At 42.8% G+C, this 19701-nt stretch overlaps 2 protein-coding genes across 2 annotated transcripts; one reads left to right on the forward strand and one right to left on the reverse strand.

Annotated features, from left to right (window-relative positions):
- Positions 1-828: 828 nt before the first annotated feature.
- Positions 829-8882, reverse strand: lzts3b (leucine zipper, putative tumor suppressor family member 3b; the record flags this gene model as incomplete). Its single annotated transcript, XM_083904707.1, has 8 exons — positions 829-1896; positions 3641-3871; positions 5015-5206; positions 5820-5948; positions 7199-7366; positions 7461-7588; positions 7679-7931; positions 8685-8882. 8 exons carry the CDS (start codon positions 8880-8882, stop codon positions 829-831), a joined length of 2367 nt encoding a protein of 788 aa, XP_083760833.1.
- A 7019-nt stretch (positions 8883-15901) lies between these two features.
- Positions 15902-18260, forward strand: sprb (sepiapterin reductase b; the record flags this gene model as incomplete). Its single annotated transcript, XM_083904710.1, has 4 exons — positions 15902-15999; positions 16078-16306; positions 17692-17979; positions 18106-18260. Exons 1-4 carry the CDS (start codon positions 15925-15927, stop codon positions 18258-18260), a joined length of 747 nt encoding a protein of 248 aa, XP_083760836.1. The 5' UTR covers positions 15902-15924.
- Between the last annotated feature and the right edge of the window lie 1441 nt (positions 18261-19701).

The raw sequence follows: 19701 nt of genomic DNA on the forward strand, positions 1-19701 counted from the left end.
TTGTACAAAATATAAACTCTCTTGGTCTTAATAATGTGTTTAAATGGGTCATGCATGTTGGACCCTGTGCATGAAAGGACTTTAAAATGACTTAAGAATCAGTCGGTGTGACCTCGACGTCAACATCTGCTGGGATTTAAATGGAAAAAGTCCAGCCATGTGTTATGTTGTTGTATAACTGATTTTTTTTCTGATATGATTACTAAAGCACTCAAAATAATAACTCTACTTTTGATTTTTTTTTTCTCATCTATTCCCAGCATTAGTTACTCTATTATACATGCTGGGATTAATGAATGGAGTAAGGCGCTCTCTGGCCAAAAATGCAAGTTAACATCACGCACTCTGACCACTATTTCTACTTTTACATTACCAGTGACACAGACTTACAATGAATAAATACAGCATGATATTCTTGTTGATCATTTCTGACAATATCCCTGATTGTCTTGGTCCTTTTCTAGTACTGGGCATTCGATGACCCCTGTATTAGTGCTGTTTAACATTGTCATTATTATTTTTTTTCTCTCTGCTATCCATCAGTATGGCACACTTTTCATAAATATTTATTGGATATGACTCAATTGTGTGCAACTAGTAAGAAAAAGGCTGTTTCGGAAAATCTGCTTGTTTCTAATGATGCTGGATCTTTACAGTTAGCCTTTGTTGCTGTTAAGTGTCTATAGTTGCTTTGAAAAGTATGTCAGACTGTACTGATTTATTCTATTGTAGACTGAAATTATTGTTTTTTTACTGTATGCTAAAGTGGTTTTGTGTGTGAGAACTCGCCGTAACTGGACAATTTGTGTCCATTTCATGACAGTGTCACTAAATCTCAGTGGACTCTATCCTCTCCAGGCGAGTGGGTCCTGCCCAAGGAGGGGCAAGCTGGTGGAGAGAAGGAGAGCCCTTCTGGTCTTCACAAGGTGGGGAAAGGGTGAGTGCAATAGGGCCAGAAATAGAAGGGAGAGACTGAGGGGACAGAGGTGAAAGAGCTGGCAGTGGAGGTGGCGAACCGGAGGAGGTCGGGGAGGTGGTGGTGGTAGTTGTAATAGTGGTGGTGGTGGAGGTTGTGTTCGGTTTGGCTCCCAACTGGCTCATACGTTTCTCCAAAGCCTGGTTCTTCTGCAGCGTTTCCACGTAGCTGAGCTGCAGCTGAGCCTGGTATTTCAAAACCCGCTCCTTCTCATCCTGCCAAGTGTGTCGCTCCTGGTCAAAGTTGAGGGCCTGACGCTCCCTCTGTTGCCGCTCCAGGCGCAACGCGGCCTGCAGCTGCTCGAGCTGTCTGCGCAGCTCCCCTGCTTCATCCCAGTGACCCTCCTGCCCCCGCTGTGGCTGATGGGCATCCTGACGCAGTTGGGCCTCCTGGCAGAGTTGGGCCTCGTGACGGAGTTGGGCCTCTTGGCGCATTTGGGCTTCATGGCGGAGCTGTGCCTCTTGACGCAGATGTGCTTCTTGGCGTATTTGGGCCTCTTGTCGGATTTGGGCTTCATGGCGGAGGTGAGCCTCCTGGCGGAGTTGGGCTTCCTGGCGAAGTTGAGCCTCGGGTCGCATTTGGATGTCCTGCTGCATGTGCACATCCTGCCTCTGCTGTGCGTCGCGCCACTGGGCTTCTTCACGCTGCTGCCTCTCCTGCCTCTGAGCTTCTTGCCTTTGGGCTTTGGCTTCATCACTCTGAAGACTCAGCAGGGTGTCAGCGGTGGGGGTGAGGGAGATGGCCGACGACTCGCCGGGGTTCCGTGGGCAGTGGACAGCTCCCCACGGTGGCAAAAGTCCGGCCGCAGCTAAGTTAGGGCTCACGACGACCTCTGCTCCTCTGCTCACTTCATTCAGAGCCCGCTTTAAACTGAGCACTTCTGCCTCAAACACACCCAGCTTTTCTCTGAGGATGGACACCTGAGAAAAGGTAAAGATATAGTAGATTATTACAGAAAATGCAGTTCAGTGTTAGATGTAGCAGGTGACAACTCACTCTACTATAACTACACTGATTAAAAGGTATCAGACAATATATAAATTGTATACTGTACTCATTAAGAGCAGATGACTGGAAGAGAGGATGTCAATCAGAAACTATTCAGTAATGAAAATGGCCAAGCTTCTAATGTTTTATAATAACTATATAATGATCAATAAACTATATTAAGCAGTAAACAATCCAGTCCAGCAGTCTTACTTGCTGTAAATAAATTAAATTCTGACTACTTTGGATCATATTCAACACATATTCATCATATGTGATAAATAGCTCATATACAGTCTGTAATTAATCAATAACATTCAACCACTGTTAAGGAATGCAGGAAAATAAGTATTTGAAATCTTAATTCAGAAATAATCATGTGCTTTACTCCATTTGGACAACAATAAGTATTATATTGTGGCATTAAAATTATAATTTCAGTTAAAGAGCTTATACGTACTATAACATTATACGTACGTAACATCACAAAAATGTACATTTAAATACTGTTTTTAAATTGCCAATGCTGTTAATTTAGGGCAGCTGTGGCTTTCGGTGGTGGTTTAAAGGTGCATTATGTAATAAATCTAAAGCAACTGGCCATAAAATCCTCCTAATATGTCACAGAGACTAAGGAATAATGTTCATAAAACATACTGAACTCACCAACAACAACAGTACAGACAAAATATTTGCATTAAATGTTTTTTTTTGTAGACTGCAAATCATGTTTATGTTTTGAAATCATGTTTTGGCATGTGGCGCCACCTACCGCCGTCTACCAATCATTGCAGTCAGTAGAGTCTCAGCTACCGGGCAACCACGGGTTGCCAGTTAAGCCCAATTTATACTCCTGCGTAAAATGCTCTGCGCAGGTTACGCAGAGCAGGACAGGCCGTCAGGACAGGCCGAGATAACGCTGCTCTGTGCCGGCTCACAGTGCGCACCGAGCGTCCAGAGAGGTGGAGCTGATCACCGCCACCAACGTCGCTGCCAAACTATAAATACGTCATATCTTAACACACACAGCACATGTTTAGACTCTAAATGGCCAATTTCTCGCCTCAAATTATCTCAAAACTACGTTCCGTGACACAGAAAAGTGTGAAACGGCCACTGTTTCAACAACAACAGTCTTTCTCTCTCTTTCTCTCTCGGACGCCATTCCTCACTGTAGCCAAAAGCACAACAACCTTGGGCAGCGACCCCTACTGATCGGGCGGGAAATTGTAGTGCGTATCCGTCACCATGACGGAGAAGTATGAAGGCTCGAGGTGTCTCCGTGGTTACGCAGTCAGATAACGCATTACGCAGTCGGAGAAGTATAATGTGGCCTTTACGTCAGAAAGCGAAACCTAAAACACCTCTGTATTTTTAATTTGAATGTGGTAACTGTTTTTGGCCACATTCTTACATATGGCACCTTTAATAAATTTAAATACATTTTCAAACCAGACACTATGATTAAGCACTGGGTTTATAACTATTATGATTAGAATTATAATTTTAAAGTCTTGACATGCTAACGACACCTGATTCTATGTGATTTGTCTGATAACACAAGCTCTGGAACGTTAACTGTTTGTAGCCAAACATAAAACAAAAACATAAATCAGAGGAATTTGACTGAACGGTTTTGATTTTTGTGTCAGAGTCTTGTGTGTAGACGACACCGACCTCTGAGAGAGTCCTCCTCAGCTCCACCTCACACTTCTCCAGCTCCAGACTCTTGGTGCTGTAGGAGTCCTTCAGGCCCAGCATGGCCTCCTCGCGCTCCCTCAGCTGGACGTTGAGCTCCTTCAGCTGACCCCTCAGGGCCACCATCTCTCCGGCTCGCTGCGTCACTTCAGCCTGACTCTCCCTCAGCTGCTGTTTCAGCAGCGAGATCTCTCCAGCCTTCTGACACACCTGAGGAAAGAGAGGGCGGTGTTTTATCCATATGTGGTAAATATACTCACTTCCACAGTATGCTTGTATTGTTTACATGATGTTTTTGTTTTGTTTGTGAATTGCCCTGTGGAGACAAATAAAGTTTTTTGAATTGAATAAATAAGGGGAAATTCTTTCTCTGCATTTAACCCATACTCTACGAGGAACCTTCCTAGAATTTAATCTGGTGGGGACTCGAACCGACAACCCTCCAGTTAAAAGTCTCCAAGTTCCCTTTATGCTCGGTCATGGCTTAGCGTTAATTTGTCTACTATAATGTAACCCTGATGATATTCTTTAGGCAAAGCCTGCAGAGACAAAAGCAGAAATAAGGTCCTAAACATTTAAAAAACATTACATTTCAAAATAACAGAATTGTAAAAAATGTTTTTTAGAAACAATAACAAATGCTTAAAAAAAGTGTTAAAAAAATTTATGTTTTGGAAAAGATTACAAATATTAAAAGAAGTAAAACGTGTCAGTAAAAGGAAAGTAACAAGGTAGAACAAATTATTTAAATTTAAAGTTCAAAATAGAGTGATGTAATACATTACAGATTCATTCATTCATTCATTCTCTCATTCATTCATTCACATGCGGCCCCCATATCAATACCATGTGGCCCGCCACTTAATATCAACTTATGAGTTATTTCTTAATGACTATATTCAATTTGCTACAAAAAATATTTATATTGTGAACTATTTATCGTTCCATATCGAATCAGACTATTGTACTATGTATTTTTCCCTCAAAGTTGGACTTTTTTTTCACCTCACCAGCCCTCTAGTGACCAAACGAAACACTCAGTGGCCCCCAGGTCATTTGAGCTTGAGACCCCTGTTCTACCTGAAAGGTGGGGTATACACTGGACAGGTTGCCTGTCCATCACAGAGACACAGAGACACAAACCACCATCCACTCTCACACCTACAGTCAATTTAGAGGGTGCAATTTGCCTAATCCCCAAATCTGCATGTATTTAGGATGTGGGAAAACCCACGCACACACAGTTAGAACATGCAAATTCCATGCATAAAGGCCCTTGTTTGTAAGGATATATCAAATGAATTCTTACATATTTCTTTTAAATTAAATAGTCATGTACTCCATGTATCTCACCTCCCATTTGGTCTCCTCCAGACGGGGTAAGATGTCAGCCTGCTCCTTCCTGTAATCCAGACACTTTCTCTCCAGATCCTCTCTCTGGGCCAACAGAGCTGCTATCTCCTCCTGGAGCCTCCTCTTGTCCTGGGACAGACGAGTTATCTGAGCCTGCAGGGCAGTCTGGGAGCGCTGAGCACGCCGTGTAACCTGCAAAGAAAAACAATCCCAAGTTTATCCACAATCTACACGGTATCTAACAAGCTGACATGAGCTGCGTTTGGACTCAACATACATTACCGTTCAGAAGTTTGGGGTCACTTAGAAATGTCCTTATTTTTGAAGGAAAGGCACTTTTTTTCAATGAATATAACATTAAATGAATCAGAAATACACTCTATACATTGTTAATGTGGTAAATGACTATTCTAGCTGCAAACGTCTGGTTTTTAATAGAATATGTACATAGGTGTATAGAGGCCTATTTCTAGCAACCAGTGTTCTAATGGTACATTGTGTTTGCTAATCGTGTTGGAAGGCTATTGGATGATTAGAAAACCCTTGAACACCCTTGTGCAATGATGTTAGCACAGGTGAAAACAGTTTTGCTGGTTCTCTGACGAAAGGGCAAGACTATTATTTTGAATAAAAATCATTATTTCTAATCTTGTCAATGTCTTGACTATATTTTTGATCCATTTTGCAACTCTTTTGATGAATAAAAGTGTGACATTTAATGCAAAACTTGTATAAATGACCCCAAACTTTTGAACGGTAGTGGACACATTTTTGCCCTAAAGCACTGTAAAGTGAGTAAGGTCACCTGCTGCAGGCGCGAGGCATAGTTCTGTCTCAGCTCATCCATCTGTCGCTCCCAGACACGCTGCTTCTCCTCAAACACCTGAATGATCGCTGCTTCACTTTGGTCCAAGTTTCTGCGCATATGCTGCACCTATAGTGGGAAAAAGAGAGAATACATCAAAATAAGAAAAGTAGAAGAAATCCAACTGGGCCTTTTGTAGTAAGATAGTTTGCCAGAGCTGTCTTTTCTAGTATACTGAAGACAAAAATAAATGTAAAAATATAACTTACTCGAGAACGAAAACAGGAAAACAAAGTGTGCATCGTGTGTTGCGAGCTTACAGGCGCATGGAGTCAAACACAAGTACTGAGGCATGTTATCTGGATAAATCACAAGTGTCACATAGGACATTTTGAATTTTAATTGTAAATTGTGTCACAGTATGAAAGCAGATGACAGTTCTATCAAAAAATAAAGCTTTGATGACAAACTGTAACAAAAACAAAGCTCTGATGACTTTGATTACACATTATGCCCTAATTCTGTACTTGTGCTATGTTTTAAATCTGTTACTGAGTGACTGACACATTATGTCTTTGCATATTTTATTTTGTCAGCACTTTCATTGGCTGAGGTTCTACCTGGAACCATTTGCTTCTGAAAAACCTTTCCCGTAGAAAGGGTTTTTCAACGGTTCTTGGTAACACTAATGGTTCCAGTAAGAACCACTTTGATCCAGAGAACCCTTTAAAATCTCTTTCCCAAATAAAGGGTTTTAAAAAGGTTCTTGGTGGAACCAGGTTCTACCCGGAGCCAAAAAGGGTTCTCCTATGAGGACAAGCCGAAGAACCTTATATGGTTCTACTTAGCACTTTTATTTCTAAGAGTGTAAGTAACAACAAGCTACTTCTTTACTTTAACTTGAGTCCATTTCAGACGAGTACTTTTACTTGTACTTAAGTAAAATGTTATCAAAAATATTGATACTTTTACTTGAGCAGAATATTTCAGTATTCTTTCCACCTCTGAAAATTATACTTCCTCTGACTGCCATGAGCTCACTTTCCTTTAATCCATCCAGATACGCTCAGATACTAAGGATCTTCAGGAGTTTTAAAGGCCTGTATTGTATTTAAACATAAGTTAGATTCAAACCATGACTTCACATAATTCTCAATCTCATTCCCTCAGTCAGGGGTGATTGTTTCGATTGACAGATGAAAAACGCAGCATCATGAAGGCCAAATAGAGGCAGAATAATAACAATCACCAAAAGTTACACACTGCAGCTTTAAATTCAATATTTCTGTCTCTATATATATGGATTGGAGCAGAAGCAGACAAAACAAAATAGATAAACCGTAATAACATCAGACATTTCTGATTCATCTAAGTCTGACCTCTTGCTCCTTCTCCCACAAGCGGTCCTCGAGGTCCTGTATGATGTCATCAGAGGAGGGGGAGGGGCGCAGAGGTGCCGGGGCATCACTCAGGTGGCTCAGCCTCTGATAGGACGAGGAGCTCTTTCCCGAGGAGGACCGGCCACTGTCCGAGGTGCTGAGCCCGTTCTGGAGGAAGGAAGCACATCCCAAAAAAAGTTTCAGATGACAATAGCGACACTCACTGAGCGCTAGATGAAGTAAGTATGGATGACGTCCAAACCTGATAGCCAGGCTTTTCCAGCTTGTCTAGGCCTGCAGCTGCCCCAGCCATGCCCAACCTATTGATGTGGCTGGTGGAAGCACTGAGAGGCCCCAGGACAGCTGGGGGCCCACAACCAGACCCCGAGCCTGTGTAGGTGGGCAGGCTAGTCAGGGAGTTTCTACCTGAATCAGACATCCCTCCCTGAACCACTTCATTCCCATTCCCTCCACCCTCACTTCTGCTGACCCTCACCGGACTGTCCTGGTCCAGGAGCAGGGCCTCTGGCACCTCTCCTGATTCTCCTGCTCCTCCATCCCTGCCTCTCCTGCCTCCTCTGCTCTCACTGAACCCTTCACTCCTCGACTCAGTCTTGCCCTCACTCCCAGCTCCTCCGGCCTGGCCCACCAGGTTCTGCATGGAGTGGAAGCTCTTGGGAACCACCGGCTTGAAGGCAGAGGGACGGACAAGGCCTGAGTTGTTCTGCATTGCCTGCAAAATATGATGATGGATGCGAGGAAGGAAAGATGGAATGAGAAATAAGAGAAAATACACTATAATAAAAAAAAAAATCTGTGACAAAATTCAGCATTGAGTAAGCATTACACTGGAATATACAGTTGTGCATACATTAAACATGCTATATTTTTTGTAAATTACATTTTGAATAGGAAAATAGAAGTTATATCTACATCAGAATGTACTATAAGCCAATAAAGAAGTATCTTTATGATACTGTCTATTGGGTGGTATTGATATTGAATCATGAGCTGATTCAGGCCGTTTAAGAGCTATAAGATGTATTTTTTCAGCATTTCCTCACTGAACTTCAGAGGACGGATAAAACAAGGAGTAAATCTTAGACTGGAACAACATAAGAAAGTGTCCATTTAATGTGTTTAATCACTGCTGCTTCACAACAGTCATCTGTAAATGTTCTCCATCCTTTTTCTTATTCAAATAGAGAAGGGGGGGGGGATCACTTTTACGGCCGGTGTGGGCAGAAGGACACAACAACTCTTACAACTCTTTCAAAATCTAAGTAGAGAGTATGTTACGAATGGAAATACATACGGAAACCCAGTGTTTCCTGAGAATGTTGCCTGTGACCCTTTCTTACAGGTTGTATAAATGATTTTCCTGTCTCAGATTGAATACTTTTTTTTAAGGCCTTCAAGGCCCATCAACAACCTCCCCCCCCAGGTTGAGATTGATTGAGAAGCACATTCCTCACTCTTGAAGTACCTGCTCTAGTTTTCCTGACACTGGCAGGATCTTGGGCGGGTTATGGTTTGGAGGGTTATGGCTGGCCGGATTGCTCTCACTGTCAGTTCTGGCGGCAGCCATCTCTCTGTGCTGGTGCGGGTTCATGCCGATGCCGTTCTTCTCGCTCACTCCTCGGCCCACGATGTTGCCACACACATCGAGGGCTGCGGCCTGCATCTCCCTCTCTCGTTCTCTCTCCAACCTCTCGTTCTCCAGCCTCTCCCTCTCTCTTTCCCTCTCCCGTTCCCTCTCTCGCTCCCGCTCCCTTTCAATCTTCTCCCTTTCAATTCTCTCCCTCTCCCTCTCCCTCGCTCTTTCCCTCTCCCGCTCCCTCTCTCGCTCCAGCCTCTCCCTCTCCACTCGTTCTCGTTCCCTTTCCCGGTTCCTCTCCCTCTCTCGCTCTCTCTCTAACCTCTCTCGATCCCAGTCTCGGTCCCGGTCCCTGTCTCTCCCCCTCTCACGCTGCCTCTCCCACTCCCTCCTGCCTGCTCCATTGCCACACTCCAACTGGTTGTTGTTGGACGGGGCAGCCATGGTACATTCAGTGTTGGTGGAGGAGGCTGTTTCGGTGGGTCGGTCAGTCCCGGTACAGGTCCCAGTCCCGATACTAACACTCCCTCGCTCATCACTAGAAGCCGTCCCGTCTGATATAGTTGCCGGGGGGCGCGGAAGTCTCTCTGCGCTGCAGCTGCGGTCGGCAGGGCAACGGCGAGAGAGAGGAGGGGCACGGGGCAGGGTGGTCCTTGTGCCCACAGACTTCATGGCAAACTCCTGCTCTCCTGCCACCCCACTGCCAACACTGCCCATAGTGGGGGTCAAAGGTCAGGGATTAGAGGTTAGGAGTCAGGTTTGGGGAAGGTCACAGATACATTTGGAAGTAGTGTGGGTCATCACAACCTAATGCAGGTAGTGGGGGCACACACACTAGAGGAACACAGAAAAACGAAAGGAGTTATACAAGATTGAAATTGCATAAAGTTTAGTTATACAGTGATAGTTGATGCAGCACAGATTCGAGCCCATACACATACAGGGCAGCATGGTCCTCAGACCAATAAAGTCTGTACAAACTAAGTCTTATTAATGTCAATTACACAGCATTATTTTATATGACATCAAATATTGTATGTATGCAGCCAGTGAGGCCTCAGATGGGCACTCCACTTATGGTAAATTATTAAAGTCAATTTGAAAATACTCATTACTTCACCCCACAGAGTGAAGTCTGCCATCTCTGATTGCCTTGTTTGGGGTTTGGGATCATAAATCGTAGTGTATGAGTCCCCAAACAGGAATAATCACTTGTTTTAAACCTTAAAATTGCATAAAACTTCAAGATTCACAAGGACATGAGGTGTTATGGTATAGTAAGGTATGATGTTAGTGTTGTTTCAGATCTCTAAATTTGAGTCTAAGGCTGGACAATATGGGCAAAAACGTAACCGCAGTAAAAAAGTTGATATGTGCTAAAATGTCACACAGTAAATGATTGAGTTTTGAAGTGAAGAAAACAGTTATTAGTGTTTTTTATAATAAACTTCTTAAAAGACAGAAAACACTCAGTCAGACACACATTATATTTGTATATGCTGAACCTTTGTTATATAACACAATTGAATTACAATGTACATATAGAGTCGATGGTTAACTTTGAAAGTGTAGCCAATCGTGACATTGTTTTATAAAATAAATCAATTGTTTTTACATTACATTACATTATATTGCAGTACACATGTAAATACCAGTCCCTGTGGCCTAACATAGAGCTTTATCATGATCTCAGACTCAATACCAACATCTCCACATTATTGCCAAAAACAATTATGAGCTGGTGTATTCGTTTGCATGAGGCTGCAGTACATGACTTCCTGTTAATGAGTTCATCTGCTGAGTTTACACTCAGTTCCAGTTTATTAGGTACATCTGCCCAAAACTGAACCAATGTATTTGTTTGTTTATTTGACTTTATGGATGTATTGTGTTACACTGTGAGTGGACTAAGAGTCTGTTTTGGGCTTTGGACTCGTTGAGTTGAGGGGAATGGTTTAAGTTTTAGTTTGGTGTGCCTAATAAAGTGGAGTGTTTGCTGTCTGCATTATAAACACCTCCTCATGGTCGACAGCTTCAGGATGCTGACCATGCACGGCCACTACATCTCCATCTGAGTCCTCTTTGGGACTTCTGTCGTTTACATAAGCCAAACATACAGTCTCCTCTTTCATGGCACAGGCACAACATGTCCAAAAGCAGAAACACCTCTCGTGCACAAAGCCATAATACATTATGTGCATGTAATGCAACACGATTACGGTTCAATATCAACGCAAAAACTGCAGCTTATAGGACCATCATGATGAAGACAGGGTGCTGGTGTAGGTGTACCTACTGAACTGACACACACACACACTGGTATATGTGAGATATGAAGCCTGTGTTGGTACAGCAATAATTACATTTATATGATGGCTATACACAAACCGTATATAGGCATTTAAATATTATTAGAATCTCATAATAGCACAGCATCTGGCAAACAGACAGACAGACAGACAGACAGATAGATAGATAGATAGATAGATAGATAGATAGATAGATAGATAGATAGATAGATAGATAGATAGATAGATAGATAGATAGATAGATAGATAGATAGATAGATAGATGCAGTCACACAATTGCGCATTCAATACTCAGGCCATTTACTAGCGGTTTATTTCCACTTGGGTGAATAGTAGTAGTAGTAAAATACACAGCCCGTCTATCCACTGCTCTGCTTCATTTTCCTTCCCTCACGACTCTCTCTCTCTCCCTCCATCTCTCCCTCCATCTCTCTGCATCCCTGGGCGGTATAAGGGCGGCTTTTGCAGCATCCGCATCAAGCCCCGAATCCACTGCGCTCCCAAACAATTACTCGCTAGGCCTGAGATTTAAAAAAAAAAAGAAAAAACAGAAAAGAAAAGAAAGAAAACCCCGCACGGCCCTCGCTCGCTGAATAGCAGAATACATACATGTCAAGCCAGGTGCACGTACACAGCGTCACTGACATTTGCGGAGAATCATGCGGGTGCGTTTGATTTACCGATTGTTGCATCCTGGCGATCCATCATCAAAGGCTACTCACTATGTTGCAGCTCGGCGGCTTGTAAGATGGCAGCTTCAGTAAACCATATTGTCACAAGGCAGCATCAGCATCATCACCGTCACCATCATCATCATCATCAACTGCAGCAGCAGCAGCAGCGGCGGCGGTGGTAGCGGCAGCGTCGGCGCTGCTCGGCTCGGCCCGGCTCGGAATTGGTTATATTAGTGGATGCTGTGTCTTCGACCGCTGTCAGCGTCGGATGCTGATGATGGAGTCGGTCGGTTGGTACGCGCATCAGCTGAGAGACACACACCCACCTCTGGCCCCGCCCCTCTGGCGACATGGCGCAAACGCCCCCTTTTGGCATTCATCCAGAGCTTCCCCCTGGGGAAAGGCCTACAGAGTCACAAACAGTCGACATGGATGAAGATGGACGCAAACTATTATTTGTTATTAGGGCATGTACTCTCCAACTTTATTTATCTCTTTCTGTCTCCTTGATGGTAATGATTTAGCTCACATTTAAAGCTGCAGTGCATAACTTTTGGTGATGTCATTTGTTTGTGATTTAGCCTCAATTTTGTCTTCATGAACAGAAACAATACAACAATATTTGCTGCGTCCAAGTGGCAACTGGCTGTGATTGTGAAGAATTTGAACTCTTATTTTGACGCCTCAAGATTTTGCGATTCGATCAGAGCCATGTTGACATTTTACCACTGTGCCTGTAGGCGACTGTCCAAAAACCAAAAAATAACTTAACCTTATTCAAAAAGTTCCCCCATAAAAACAGCATCGTTTCAGGAAATATCCCAGTCCACACGGAACAGCTGTAGGACAATAGCCAGCACTGTAAGTTGGGCTGTAACGTTACACTAAAGAGAAGAAGACGTTGACAGATAACGTCAAATATATAGGCAAATAATGTTGCCGTCTCCATGTGGACAAAATGCGTATTCACCTAAACCCGTTTCCGTGTGGACAGCCCCTAAATGTGCAATCTAAGGGTGCTTTCACACCTACAGCATTACACCAAACGTGTTTGGTCCCTCGGTTTGTTTACGTAGGTGTGAATGTAATCTCTGTACTTTGGTGTGCACCAAATCAACCCGTCAGATACCTGCCTGAAGGGGTGGTCTCAGACCGCTTTATCTGCTCTACTTTGGTACGATTCCTCTGGTGTGAAAGCAACCAACCAAATGGGACAAAACGGTATAGTGTCTGCGGTTTTGCGACGTCCTCTGCCCAGCGTCAATCCCCACCAGGTGCGTTACGGCGTTGATTCGCGGCCTTGCACGTCAGCCGTATTCACATAAGAAGCCACGACGCGCCCGGTGGAAATGCTCACATTGATTAGAGTGGCAGCGATCAGCTCCAGTGACCGCAGCCCTAAGGGCGCTTTCAGACCTATAGTTTGATTGCTTCGGTCCTCACCAATCAGAAAATTGTGACAATGTAGCAAACAGATGTGGGTAAGGTTTGCTTTCACATAATGCATAAGTCTAAACGAACCAAAATAGACCACGAAGACCATCGCCATCGGAACCAGACTAATTTTCAAAAATTAGAAAAAACGCGCCACTTTCATGCATTAAACTATACCGTTTCGTCCCAAAGTAGGAAACGTACCAAAGTAGGGCAGATAAAGGTTGATTTAGTGTGCACCAAAGTACCGAGATTACACTTACACCAACGCAAATGAACTGAACCAAGGGACCAAACAAGTTTGGTGCGCACCAAATGCTGTAGGTGTGAAAGCACCCTAAGCGGTCAGCAAAAAGTAGGACTTCCCCGTTCAAAATTTTTTTTTATTTTTATTTTAATGGCAATTAAAATAAAAATATACTTTGATGAGCCTCAGTTATCATCTGTGGGCCTGCACACACAGATGACTTATGGTTCAGCTCAAATGCAGATAGCTAAAACCAAAAAGGGTTTCCTGGGCAACAGCAGAGTGTGACGCCCCGTTCACTCACTTCTGCATCGCCAGGCACAGAACTGAATTTTTAAGTTTTACATATAGAGATGAGGGGAAAACACTGACTAGGTGGAAGCACAAATACTTTGACTACACTATTGTAAAGAATTCACACATCTGTACATTTTATTTCTATTTCTATCTACTTTTACTCCACTACATTTCCCCAAATTCTTTGTTCCTTGTTACTACCAAATACAATCAAAAGAGTTGGTCATGGTCTGTATTTATACAGCACTTTTCTGGTCTTGACGAGCTGCTTTACACTATGGTTTTGCCATTCACCCAATGTACTTTAATACCCGTTCACATGATGCAACATGGGGTTAAGTGTGTTGCACAAGGACATAGGCTAACAGAGCCAGGAATTGAACCCGCAATCTTCCAGTTGAAAGACAACTCACCCTACCACTGAGCTACCACTGTTAGGGCGAGAGCAGTCATTTTCTGAAGATACTTGTACTTTTAAGTATCCCTTTTGGGTACTTCTCTCCATCCAGGACTTTAACCTAGATTTACTCCCAGTACTCCCAGATTTCACAAGAAAAGGGTGGGAAATTGATGTACATATACTCACTTTCAATGTAACCTAATGTGAACCTCCTGGACGTCTCTATGAAATGTATGTGTATGTCCATGTGAGGGCAGCAGTGGGCAGGAAAGATAGTAGTCTCTGAGATCCCCCCACTGACCACAAGGGGGTGCTTTAAAAAATCCCCCCAAATAACAACAATCCTCCAGAAACTTTTTGTTCTACCTCCATAGGTTTTCCGTAATATCAGTAAGATATTTAAAAATGATTATACAATTCAAACAAGACAACTAATGAAATATGAACAGCAGTCATGTCACCCTTACCCTAAACAACCCTTATCCTAACCCTAACCCTAGTGACATGCTTGTATGAACATTGAGAGATGAAGATATGACTTAATATAATATAATATAATGATAAAATACATATATATATATTAATTCTAACAGCAAAGTAGATCTTAAAATATGATGCAAAACATTTGGACTTTGATGACAGCGTGCACAGGCAAGGCAACTCTAATGAACTCTTTTATGCCAGCGTGATTTGACAATGTTACAAAGAGCCTCTTGTGATCACACAGAATGTCTGGAGCCTCTTGTAACATCCGTGGATTTTCCAGCATGACAACTGCGGGAACCCCCCGAAAGGGTCCCAAACCCATCTAGTAATTTTTTCAAATAGATAAACGTATCACATATACTGCGAAAAAACAACGGAGGCATTACCTAAATCACATATCACATGTCCATGATTCACTGTCGGTTTGATAAATTACAATGGAAACAATGCATAGCCTGTTCATGTGCTTACTTCTGCTAATAGGAAACGGCCATTTATCAGCAGATATGACTTTGTCTAGTCATCCATTATGCAATGCTGCTCTATCCTATCCAAACACAACATTGAGACTGGGTCTGATGAATAACGCGTTCATAAATGATTACATACATACACCACACAGTGTATAAACACTTTTATTGTTAGACAAATGTCTAGAATTGTGTACCTTTTAACCATAGCAGCCATAGCCTTTTTTGTTGCAATGTCACATAAAACACATGAGATAATAAAGCATAAATGGAGCGTGTCCATGTGGCTTTAGTGCTCCTGGCTTGTCAGTCTTGTGACGCGCCGCTTCTCGTGTCTTGACTCTTATTACACCACACGGAATCAGTAAATAAAAAGCAAATTGAGGTAAAACCCAAATGAGGACACTCCAGTATTGAAGCACCCGTTTTACGCACAAATGGTAGTATTTTTACATAATCTCAGCTCTTTTTAAATTAAGCTACTCGGACATAACTTGTAATTTGATCACAAATAAAAATAAAGCCTGTTAAAACATGAATGATTTCCAAACACTAATAAAATCATTGCTTCCTTAAAGCCTTTAAAATCTGCCGGTACTCGACTCTAATCACACTGTGATTTATAAGAATCCTGGAAACACATGAAGCAAGTTAGTTCTGCTCATGACAGCTTATAAAAGCAGCTCAGCGCTGTAGTCCAGGTCAGAAGCTTGGGAGACTCCTGTCCTCTCACTTTGATCATATTCCATTTACTCCCCAAGTTGTCAAGTTCAAGTTGGTCAATATTTTTGACCAAAACTGCAGTTGTGGAAATGTCGACTTTGGGCAGAGGATTCTGCATCATCACCGGAGCATCTAAGGGGTTTGGTCGTTCACTGGCACATGAGGTGAGTAAGAAAGAAGGAAGGAAGGAAGGAAGGAAGGAAAGAAAAAAAGAAAGACGACACAGACTTGTGTTCTTTCAGGTGTCCCACTTGCTGGAGCCAGGCTCCATTCTCCTGCTGGTGGCTCGCTCTGGGTCTTTGCTGGAGGAGTTGAAGGAAGAGATCTACAGCTTCACGGACAGACAGCAGCTGGCGGTTCACTGCGTCACAGCCGATCTGAGCACACGGGAAGGAGTGGCTGAAACAGTGAGGGTGGCAAAGCAGGAAGCCGTCACTGAACTGGATCATGTGCTCTTAATTAACAACGCTGGTAAGTCCTTTTTTGTTGGAGAACACCCATCCATTGTCTACCACTTTATCCTCCGCTTGTGGGGTCATGGGGCTGCTGGTGCCAATCCCAGCTGACATAGGACAATTGCATGGACAGGTCACCACTTGCAAGTCCATCAAACAACCATCCAAAAGTTCCAAAAAGATCCTTCTACAAGGGCTGAGGTTCTACCTGGAACCATTTGCTTCTGGGTACTTGGTAAAACTAATGGTTCCAGTTCCATTTTGATGCAGAGAACCCTTTAAAACTCCTTTCCAGAATAAAGGCTTTTAAAAGTGTTCTTGGTGGAACCCTCCAAAAGGGATCCAGGTGGAACCTTTATAAAAAGGTATAAAAAGGAGCCAAAAAGGGTTCTCCTATGAGGACAACCCATTTCTAAGAGAGTAGTGTGTCCAATTTACCTTATCCTCAAATCTGCATGCTTTTGGACTTGAACAGGGGAACCTGGAGAAAGAAGGGAGAATATGATTTTTCATGTAGCCAGCGTGACTGAAGCACCAGTGCTTAGGTTCTGTCAATACGCATTTATTTTCCGGGACGACCAGATTTTGCTGCTGTCTTGCACACTGTTGTGTTTCCGCTTTACCTCCAATCGGCCATGACAAAACAAATCAATTTCTATGCATAGTGGATAGGAAGGAATGCGGATGTTCAAACACTGACAGCAAAACACAGCTGCAGTGAAAAGTGCAGATGCAGGCACATGGAGCTGGTTCGTCAGTTTTATTTGACAATGTGTCATTTTGAAATGCAAACAGTCATATGCTACATTCAAACCTTTGTGTAACGAATTCACACGGTGCTCATTCAGAGTGTCACCACCAGACGACTCTCTGTGTGTTTCCTAGTACAGAGATGTTTTGTGCATGTCACACTGCGACACAGAGATGCATGTTCCGTTGTGACTGACGGAGGCAAGGCGAAGCCACATGGTGCTAGTAAAGCGAGACGGCTGTACGCAGTTGAACAATAGCTGAAAATGCCGAAAAGTGCAGCTGAAGTGGACTCCACTGCTAAAAATAAATCAGGCTGCACGCTCGTATTTTTTTTCTTGATTCTGGCTTCTCGTTAACGTGATTGACCAATTTTGAGCTGCTGCTGTTATCTTCCATGTGCGGCTCCAAGGTTCTCTCTCTATCTTCCTTTCTCTACCTTTCTCTCTCTCTGTGTGTGACAGAGAGAAAGTAGTGAGGCGGGAGAGATAAGGAGAGATAGAAGTAGGTCATAGAGGTTGCAATGTTTTGGTAATTCCTCAGAAGTCAACAGGGGGCGATATAAGTTCCATACCATGCACTACAGTTTTTTTCAGTTACATTTTACCCACATGTCTCACACTCTTTGTTTCTCTCTTTTTTTGCTTCTAGCTTCTTTGGGTAACATTTCCAGCTTTGGGAGTTTCACTGATATTGAAAAAGTGAATTCCTATCTCACATTCAACGTTAGCTCAGCTCTGGTGCTGACGGCAGGACTCCTGCAGGTGTTCCCGTGCAGAGCCGACCTGCGGTGGAGCGTGGTGAACATCTCGTCAGTATTTGCGCTCAAGGCCTTACCTTCGTGGGTGCTGTACTGCACTGCTAAAGCAGCCAGGGTGATGATGTTCAGCGTGCTGGCCGAGGAGGAACCAAATGTCAAAGTCCTCAGCTATTCTCCAGGTAGCACCTGACTATTAACTGCTTAAGTAAAGCCCTGCTCTGTGATGAAAGAGGCAGTTTGTTTCTGTCTTACAGCAGTTGACATAGCACATTTTTAAGTCTTCCATTGCTATTTTTTTCCTTGAGGTCCCATGGACACGGAGATGCAGGAGGATATTCAGAGGCAGTCGGGCATCGCTTACAGTCTGTTTCCCTGCCACGTGTCTGCTGCCAAACTGATGAAGTTGATTCTTGACAACGACTATCCCTCAGGGAAGCACCTTGACTTCTTTGAAGTGTGACGTCAACAGAACAGACGGATATCCAATCATCACATGTCATTCCTTTAATAAAGTTAAAAACTCTGGATAAAGAGAGCTGGGCCTTTAATTCAGCCACCGCTTGTCACTATTGACCTGCTTAACGTGTAACAGCACACATTAAGAGATCCTACACTGGAAAAAGAAAAGAAAATGACTGACAAACTTGTCGTTTAACCTTCCATCTTTAGTTTGAATGACAGTAATCAAGTTAGTTGTTACCTATTGAACTATTTTCTTAAAGTTTGTCAACTTTCTTTCAGTGTAAGAATAATGCTGATTGTCCTCGATTTTCTCTGGCATTAACACTGACCCTCTCAGGAGGACCAGTAGTCCTCATGGAGACAAAAACCTGGTCCTAAAAAGGCAGAATCTCATTCTGCCTTTGAATTGCAGTTAGGTGGTTAAGGTTATGGTTAGGCATTTACTGGTTATGGTTGTGTGCCTTGTTTAGGGTGTCCTGATGACTGGAAGTCAATGCAGTGTCCTCAGAGGAATAGCTGTACAAACATGTGCGTGTGTGATGCTTACCAGACCAGCTGTCTGTGTATTTTTAAAGCTTGTAGTAGCCTTTTAACACCATGCTGTCATGTCTCATACTGTGATATTTAATTCATTATTTCTATGCCTGAAAATCTTGTGGACATACTCATATACGCTAGATCATCTGTTTGAACAGTCTACACTCTTAGAAATAAAAGTGCCAAGTAGAACCATATAAGGTTCTTCGGCTTGTCCTCATAGGAGAACCCTTTTTGGCCCCAGGTAGAACGTTTTTATGAAGGTTTCACCTAGTTAGAGGATAGTTAGAGGAAATGTAGTGGAGTAAAAGTTGCTAGAAATATAAATAGCAAAGTAAAGCACAGATAGATGATTTTTAACTAAGTGCAGTAACAAAGGATTTGTCCTTTGTTACATAACAACACTGGTGAGGACACATCATTGACAATGCATTCCCTAGCCCCCGTACCCTAACCTTAAGCATCACAACTAACTGCTTAACCATAACCCTTAACGCAATCCAATCCAACTTTATTTGTTAAGCACTTTAAACAAACCCCAGTGGACCAAAGTGCTGTACATAGTACATAAAACACACAATGACTAACCTACAAAATGAAATACAATAAAATAACATAAAATAGATATAATTAAAATAATTTAAAAATCATAAAAACACAAGGAAAATGGCACCCATACAATAAAAATCAAACATCTTGCAAAGTGTCGAAGGCCAAAGAGAAGAGGTGGGTTTTAAGAAGGGATTTGAAACCCAACCCTAACTTAAACACAATTCTAACCATAATCCTAAAATCCCCCCCCCCCCCACAAAAGGTCAAAATGACCACATAAAGATAGGTTTTTACAGTTTTTGGACCTCACAAAGATATAAATACAGCAGTAAGTACTTGTTGGATTGTGG

This window comes from Microchirus variegatus, assembly GCF_963457635.1.
Source record: "Microchirus variegatus genome assembly, chromosome: 18".
NCBI lineage: Eukaryota > Metazoa > Chordata > Actinopteri > Pleuronectiformes > Soleidae > Microchirus > Microchirus variegatus.